This window comes from Lithobates pipiens, unplaced genomic scaffold (genome assembly GCF_037356315.1).
Source record: "Lithobates pipiens isolate NorthernLeopardFrog02 unplaced genomic scaffold, aLitPip1_a1.2 Scaffold_25, whole genome shotgun sequence".
Lineage (NCBI taxonomy): Eukaryota > Metazoa > Chordata > Amphibia > Anura > Ranidae > Lithobates > Lithobates pipiens.
Window position 1 is genome coordinate 96871477 of NW_027507787.1, and position 8358 is coordinate 96879834.

Sequence of the window (8358 nt, forward strand, 5' to 3'; positions counted from 1 at the left end):
TCTTCCCCCAAAATCCAGGCAATTGCAACCGGATCACCTGCGGACTGCGCAGTTCCCATGGACACCCTGACAGCGGTCCTTAATTCGTTCATTGCCAAGATGGAGGTGGTACCTGGGAAGAAAGGTGCTAAAAAGCCTCCCCCCCCCCCCCATGTTCTGGGGAGAGCTCTGACGCAGACTCGGGTCCTGCTGAGGCTGGTGACCCCTGCTCTGTCTTGTCAGACGAGGATGGTGAGGATGAGTCCCCGTCCGGGTCCGGGCGCAACAAAGTGCTTGTTGGAGCACTTGTCACAGCTGTGTATGATACCCTGAAGATTCGGGAGCCAGCAGATCCCTCTGCTGATGTACCGGTCCCTTTTGGGTCCCGCAAGCCAGCACGTTCACCTAAGGCGTTCCCGTATCTGACTTATTTTGACAAGTTCATTTACAAGGAATGGGGTCACCCGCAACTGATCTTTTCGGTCCCCAAATACATGGCAGTGCGTTACCCCTTTGAGGAAAGCCTTCTCAAAGAATGGTTGGCTCCTCCGGTCGTGGACCCCCAGTACCCAGGTTAAATAAAGTAACCACGATCCCGTTTGAAGGAACTCCTGCATTCAAGGATCCCAAGGACAGGAAGGCCGAGGCAGTGGCTCGTTCCTTGTTTACAGTTGTGGGGTCAGCCGTGCAACCTGTACTGGCATCCGCACTTGTGTCACAGACACTGACTTAGTGGGTAAAACTTTTGCACCGCGAATTGGGAGAGCAACAGGCTTCCCGTTTGCGTGGAACTAGAAGACCAACTAGTGCAAGGCCTTAATACGTCTGTGACGTGGCCCTGGATACTCTCCCCCTGTTATTCATGGCCTCAGTGTCAGCTGTGGTGCTGAGGCGCCTAATTGGGCAAAAATTCTGGTCTGCTGACCAGGCATCCAAAAAAGCCCTGACGGATCTTCCCTTTCTTGGCGACCGGCTCTTTGGAGCCTCATTAGATGACTTTATTAAAAATGCCATCAGTGGTAAGAGTACCCTACTCCCACAGGCCAGGAAGGCTAAGGAAGGTTGGCCCCCACCCATGTCTCGAGTGGGGGGTAGCCTTCGGGAGTTTGCAGCCCAGTGGTCCTCCCGGTTATCTGACTAAGGGGTCTGCAATCTGATTTCCACAGGCTACAAGATAGTTTCTCTCTTGGCTGCCAAACAGATTCTTCCCCTCCCAGCATACCTGTATCCCCGGTTCCCACCGAGAGGCCCTGTTGGGGGCGGTAAGGGATTTGCTGAATCGCAGGGTGATTGTACCGGTTCCTGACTTGAACGCTTCCAGGGATTCTACTCAATCTGTTTGTGGTTCCCAAGAAGGAAGCGGTACGTCCAATCTTATATCTAAAAGCCCTCAATCACTTTGTGACGTGCAGAGGTTCAGAATGGAATCAGTTCGCTCAGTAGTCGCTGCACTTAATCAAGGGGACTCCCTGGCGTCCTTAGACATCCAAGATGCGTACCTGCACATACCCATATGCCTTCGTCATCAAAAATGTCTGCGGTTTGCAGTCAGGGAAGCCCACTACCAGTTTGTGGCTCTTTCTTTTGGTCTGGCATCAGCCCTCGAGTCTTTACCAAGGTACTGGCTCCAGTTTTGGTGTTGCTGCGACGATGTGGGATCGCGATTGTGGGATACCTAGACGATCTCCTACTGAGAGCATCTTCCGCCTCAGAATTAAAGGAGGATGTGGCGATCACCATGCAGACCCTGCAAGAATTTGGTGGCCGTTGAACCTCAAAAAGTCGGTGATTGTGCCGACCCAGAATCTGTCGTACCTAAGCTTGTTGTTTTTCTCCCTTCAGACAAATTGCAGACTCTCAGATCCGTGGTCAAACTGCTGATGAACCGCAAGTAGTCGCTCTGCTTTTGCATGCGAGTACTGAGGCTCATGGTAGCCTCCTTCAAGGCAGTACCTTATGCCCAGTTCCACACCAGAGTCCTGCAGAAGGAGATTTTAACAAAATGGGACAAATCTTAGTTGTCCCTGGATCGACAGATCCTGGTGAGCCAGTCAGTCAGAGACTCGCTGATCTGGTGGTTGAGGTCCATGGTGATTCAGTCCGGAAAACCGTTCCTTCCTCTGAAATGGACGGTGATCACAATGGACGCCAGTCTATCCGGCTGGGGTGGAGTCATGGGGGTTCAGTCAGCTCAGGGCCTCGGGTCGACGGAAGAATCAGAGTTGCCGATCAATCTGCTCGAATTGAGAGCGATCAGGCTGTGCCTCTACACATGGTCGATGAGACTTCAAGTGCGTCTGATTAGGATACAGTCAGACCACGCCACGGCTGTGGCATACGTCAATCACCAAGGGGGAACAAGAAGCTCAGCCGCTGCTTGGGAGGTCGCTCACATACTTCTGTGGGCAGATCGACGCGTACTGGCCCTGTCGGACGTTTACATCCCGGGAGTGGAGAACTGGCAGGCAAACTATCTGAGTCGACAGATGCTGGACCCAGGAGAATGGGCATTGCATCTGCAGATATTAAGGTTGCTGTACCTGAAGTGGGGCACACCAGACGTGGATCTGCTGGCCTCCCGTCTCAATCGGAAAGGTGCCGAGATTCGTGTCCAGTACAAAAGATGCGTGGGCCGACGTGCCAGACTCGCTTGTAGCTCCGTGGGATCAGTACCAGCTGATCTACGCCTTTCCTCCACTGAAACTGTTGCTGCGTCTGCTTCGCAAAGGGGAAGCCGTGGGAATCCCAGTAATACTGGTTTACCCAGATTGGCCTCAGCGTCCTTGGTACGCAGACCTGGTGCGTCTGGTGGCAGAAGCTCCCTGGCAACTGCCGTTGCAAGAGGACCTTCTGGATCCATCCTGCTTTACCATTGCTGGCTTTTTAACGGCATGGCTTTTGAGAGCCAGGTGTTGAGGAACCGGGGTCCGTCGGACTCGATGATTCCAACTATGTTGAGAGCACGGAAATCTTCTTCTCGGAAGATATACCATCGTACCTGGAAGGCCTACATCTCCATGTGTGAGGAGAAAGGATGGCATCTGCTCTCCTTTTCCATATCCAGGATCCTGCTGTTTCTCCAGCAAGGAGTAGACCAGAGATTGGCATTAAGCACCATCAAAGGACAAATTTCAGCCTTGGCTGTGCATCCACCGTTACGCCCTTGGGATTTGAACCTGGTGTTGATGGCGCTTCAAAAAACGTTGTTTGAAAATATCAGGGAGATTCCCTTGTTGACTCTTTCCCAGAAAGTGTTTTTTTCTAGTGGCCATCACATCGGCCAGGAGGGTTTCGGAACTGGCGGCCTTGTCCTGCAAGTCGCCCTATCTGGTTATCCACAGAGATGAGGTGGTGTTGCGTCCGCAACCGTCTTTTCTACCGAAAGTGGTCTCGGCTTTTCATATCAATGAGGACATTGAATTACCATCTCTGTGTCCTAAGCCGAAGCACCCTAAGGAGGTGGCCCTTCACACTCTGGACGTGGTTAGGGCTCTGAAGGTGTATTTGTCTGCCACGGCTCACTTTCGGAAGTCAGACTCACTGTTTCGGTGACTGGTCCAAAGAAAGGCATGGCGGTCTTGTCGGCCACCATTTCAGACAGATTGTAGTACAAGCCTACGCCTTGAAATGGCAGGTGCCCCCCTTTCCAGTCACGGCCCACTCCACAAGGGCAATCGGAACGCCTTGGGCTTTCCGGCACCAAGCGTTGTTCACTGAGGTGTGTAAGGCGGCGATCTGGTCATCTGTACATATGTTTACCAAGTTCTACAAGGTGGACGTCAGTGTATCGGCTAATGCCTGTTTTGGCTGCAAAGTTTTGCAGGCGGCCATGTAGTTGCAATTGAATATGCAATAGATGTTTTTTCCTCATTTTTCGATAAAAACGCAATACTGTTAGGTTAATGCACTGTTGCATTACTTCCGCAGTTTGGTGCGGTCTGGGGATCACTCCTGTTGAGGATGCCCTGTTTGTTTTGTGGTGGTTTTCCAAGCACTGTTTTTTTTGTGGGTATAGTTTCACTAGTTCCCACTTGCCATGGTGGATGAAGGTTTTTATGCTGGTTTTTCCCACCCCTCGTTTTGGCACTGCTTGGGGACGTCCCATTTGTTACAGAGAGGAGCTGTGTTGGTCAGTGAATATAAGAGAAAATAGGATTTTTTGAACTCCCCGTAAAATCCTTTTCTCTGTAATCCACTGACCGAAACAGCATCCGCCCCTCCTTTTATCTTTACGTTATACTGCTTGTTGACGTACTGATGCTGCTTTGCAGGGTGGAGGGTTGTAGCCTGAGCGACCACCCCCCAGGGCGGAACTAAGAGTTCTGAGTGTTGTGTTACAACTTTGCCTAGTATTCGCCTAGTGATAAGGCTAACAACCCATTTGTTACAGAGAGGAGCTGTGTCGGTCAGTGAATTACAGAGAAAAGGATTTTACGGTGAGTAAAAAAGTCCTATTTTTCCATGGATATACTATGGTGAGTGTTGTCACTCTAGGACAGGAAGTGTGTTACTGCCAGAATCACCAGGTTAAAATGGGGGGGGGGGGGGGAGAAAGTAATGTCACCAGCAGATCTATAGACTGGTAATCTGCAATGTATTACATTTTTGTTCCTGCCATTAAGGGCTCGGAACACTCATAGTTCCAACAGCATGTAGGAAGCAGGTTTCAGCAGAACTGACAGCATCTGTAGAGAGGGGCAGAATGCGGCCTGGCTGAGACAAAGCTGGCAGAAACCCAGAGAGGTTGTGAACCCTACAGTTACACTATGGGCGGCACAGTGGTGTAGTGGTTAGTACTCTCGCCTAGCAGTAAAAAGGGTCGCTGGTTCGAATCTCAACCACGACACTACCTGCCTTGAGTTTGCATGTTCTCCCTGTGCCTGCGGGGATTTCCTCCGGGTACTCCGGTTCCCTCCCACACTCCAAAGGGTAAGTTAATTGACTTCTGTCCAAAATTGGCCCTAGTATATGAATGGACCTTGGATTGTGGGCTCCTTAAAGGTAGGGACTGATGTGAGTGTGCAATGTACAGGGATAGGGACAATTGTAGACGCTCACTCTGGTTGAACTAGATGGACTGATGTCTTTATTCAACCTTACTAACTATGTAACTTTCGTCAGGAACCTTTCCTTGCCGCTAGTACTGTTCCTAACAGACTGGGTACATTTCCCTATGCTACCCACTTGCATAAGGCGTGCCAAACCCAAGGGTCCTGGTCTTAAATAAACTTTGCCTCCCTTAAGTTGGCCACCATAGTTACATGGGCAGCCAGCATTCAATTGGATCACTGTCTTGGTGACTCAGAAAATCATAAAGGAACCCTGTTCCTCATGACTTCCTCTCCCTCTGCATTGTCACTGTGGTTGAAAGCCAGATGCAGTGTAGACAGCAGACCGCACTTGCCTACACCCCCTTCACTCTTTAACAAATGCTGTCCTCAGCATCTCAATACAACAAGAGCAAACCATGCAATAAAAATGTAACAGGCAAGGTTAAGTGGAACAATAAAACATTTTTTAAACCTAGTCTAAATATCTAGCAGGAAGTTGCAGTTAGATCGCAAAGGGCGACAATTCTCTTGGCTTCCAGCCAAGTCACTTGGCAAAGGTTCATTTTCAGGTACTGACTCAGGGCCACAGGTGGCAAGGGCTGACTCATATTTTTCACTTGGACCAAAGGCTATATCCGCAGACGTATCAGTCTGTGAGTGCACGTGGTCGGCGAGTACCTGTGTATTGTTTTGTTGAGTATTAGTGTCCGAAAGCTAGTTGTTAGGTAATTTGGACCGGGTCTAATCCCCAATTCTCATTAAATTAGTAGATGGTGTGGAGATGTGACTTGGTGTACATCTTGTGGCATGTTAGTGTTCCTTGATCATCTGTTAGAAGGGTGAATACTGCTGTGCAAAATGTAAGCACATTGTTTCCCTTGAAGCCCAGGTTCTGGATCTAGGGAAGCAACTGTCAGAACTGAGAAGATCCTCCATTCTAAAGGAGAGCCGGGAATGTACCCAGCAGGGGCCAGCACAGAGGCGGGTGGAGACAGAGGTGCAGGCAATAGAAACAAGTACATGAGTGACGGGAAGGATGGAGGGGGAAGTGCCAGGGAGGCCTTGGGCTGGAGCATCCCAATAAGTACGCTCCATTGAGTGACATTGATGATACCAGTAAGAGACCAGCACTGCTGGAACTGAGGGACTCTCCTAGCTGCCAGGGGAAGAACTCGTCCAGTGAGAGTGGGAGGAAGCAAAGGGAAAGGATAGACAGATCCTGGTGGTAGGGGACTCAATTGTTAGAAGGATAGCACGGGCAATCTGTGACAAAGACCTGAAGCGCCAAACTGTATGCTGTCTACCAGGCGCTCGGGTTGGGCACATCACAGATCTGGTGGACAGATTACTGGGAGGGGCTGGTGAAGACCTGGCTGTAGTGATGCATGTAGGAACCAATGTCAAAGGAAGAGGGAATGTCCTAAAGCATGATTTTCGAGACTTTTTAAATTGGGTAACCTTTCCCTACCGCTAGTACTGTCCCTAACAAAACGGGGTACCTTTCCCTACATTAACCACTTGCATAAAGTGCACAAAGCCCAGGGGTCAGGGTCTTAAAGTAGTTGTTAACCAACCAATGTAACTTTACACCATCCTCTCTGTTTATGTAATGTCCCCCTGTGACTGTGCTTTATTACAAATAATGCTGTATATACCTTGTTTACAGAGTGCTGATCTGTGCTCATTGACACACCGCCTCTCTTGGCCTGACAGATGCAGCGGGCAGGGCTGGGATTCCCCGCTGATGTCAGTCAGGAGGAGAGGAAGAGAGAGGCCCTGTTTCAATGATCGCAAATCAGCTCTCTGTAAACAAGGTATATACAGCATTATTTTTATAAAGCACAGTCAAAGGGGCCGCTTACATTAAAAAAAACAGGATTATATGAAAGAAACGAATTTGAGCAGGACGGGAAAGGGTGTGTAGTCATGGAGCTCACAGTCAGAGAGGGGAGGGGGGAGAGCACACAGGAGACACAGAGCAGGGCTGCAGATGACGGAGACTTCCGGTGTCAGAGCTCAGCAGCCCTTATATATCAAAGTCAGCGCAGAGAGGGGAGGGTAAAAACAGCCAGGTGTTTACAGGGGGCCAAATGACACACCACAAGCACTGTGATGTATAACATGCTTTTAAATGAGCAGGATCTTCTTTCTTTTTTTTGGGGGGGGGGTTAACAACGTTTTAAATCTACTTTGCATCTCCTAAGATGGCTGTCAGAGTCACATGGGTGGCCAGCATTCCATCGGATCACTGCCCCAGTGACTCATGAAACCATAGAGGAGCCCTGTTCCTCATGGCTTCCTCTCCCTCTGCATTGTCGCTGAGCAACACCTGCTGTGTAGACAGCAGACTTCACCTGCCTACACATATTCTGCTATAGATTGTGCCAGAAAAAATTATTTACATGTTTTCCAGTGGAGGAAACAATGTGTTTTTTATACTGATAAAATTGAGGATGCACTGTCTGCTTTTACCTTTTGATATTTGCAAGGACCCATTGCAGGGTTTTTAAACACCATGGCCATGCATTTCAGCCATCTGTCACTCCCCACTTAACCAACTTTTTTTCATTCCAGGAAAAAGTGAAAAAGCTGAAGAACCCCAATGCTGTTTTAAAAGAACTTGTCCTGATGGAAGAAAATCCAGCCTACAGAGGCATGCGTAAACTGATTGAGAAGTCTTTCAATGAAATTTCTAATTCCACATCCTAGCTGTTTTTTTATCAGTTTTTTTTTATATATTCAATAAATGTTTTTATATGTTATTGTTGAACCTTGTGTCCTTTTTTTTTTTTTCCCCCCCCACCTATATTAATGTCTTTCTCTTTTTAAAGGAGTTGTAAAAGCAAGTTTTTTTTATCTTAATGCATTCTATGCATTAAGATAAAAAAACCTTTTGGGTATAGCAGCCTCCCCAGCACCCCCCTAATTACTTACCGGAGCCCCATCTCTCTCCAGCGATGTCCACGGATGTCTAAGCTGTCCGGGATACTCCTCCTGATCTGCTGAGACATTGGCTCCTGCAGGTGTAAATCAAAGACTTTACAATCGCTTTAAGGGCTTGTTCACACCACACCTGAAAATGTACAGAAATTGCATGTGCATTGACAAACGCTTTTCTTTATCATACATCACGGGACACAGAGCCATAGTAGTAACTATATGGGTTATATAGGCCACCTTTAGGTGATGGACACTGGCACACCCTAGACAGGAAGTTTGCTCCCTATATTACCCCTCCCATTACTGGGAATACCTCAGTTTTTTCACCAGTGTCTTAGGTTTTGATCACGAGTAAAGACGTGCTGTGCTGAGCTCCGCTGGAGTAATC

The 8358-nt window shown here is 48.7% G+C and overlaps 1 protein-coding gene across 2 annotated transcripts in view; it reads left to right on the plus strand.

The window, feature by feature from the left end:
• CENPQ (centromere protein Q) overlaps nucleotides 1-7800 on the plus strand; it is a 67428-nt gene extending 59628 nt beyond the window's left edge. For both annotated transcript variants that reach the window (XM_077454736.1, XM_077454735.1), the window contains exon 9: nucleotides 7605-7800. In XM_077454736.1, the coding sequence (XP_077310862.1) occupies nucleotides 7605-7614 (10 nt within the window). In that variant the 3' untranslated portion in view covers nucleotides 7615-7800. The remainder of the gene's footprint in view (nucleotides 1-7604) is intronic.
• Nucleotides 7801-8358: the final 558 nt, after the last annotated feature.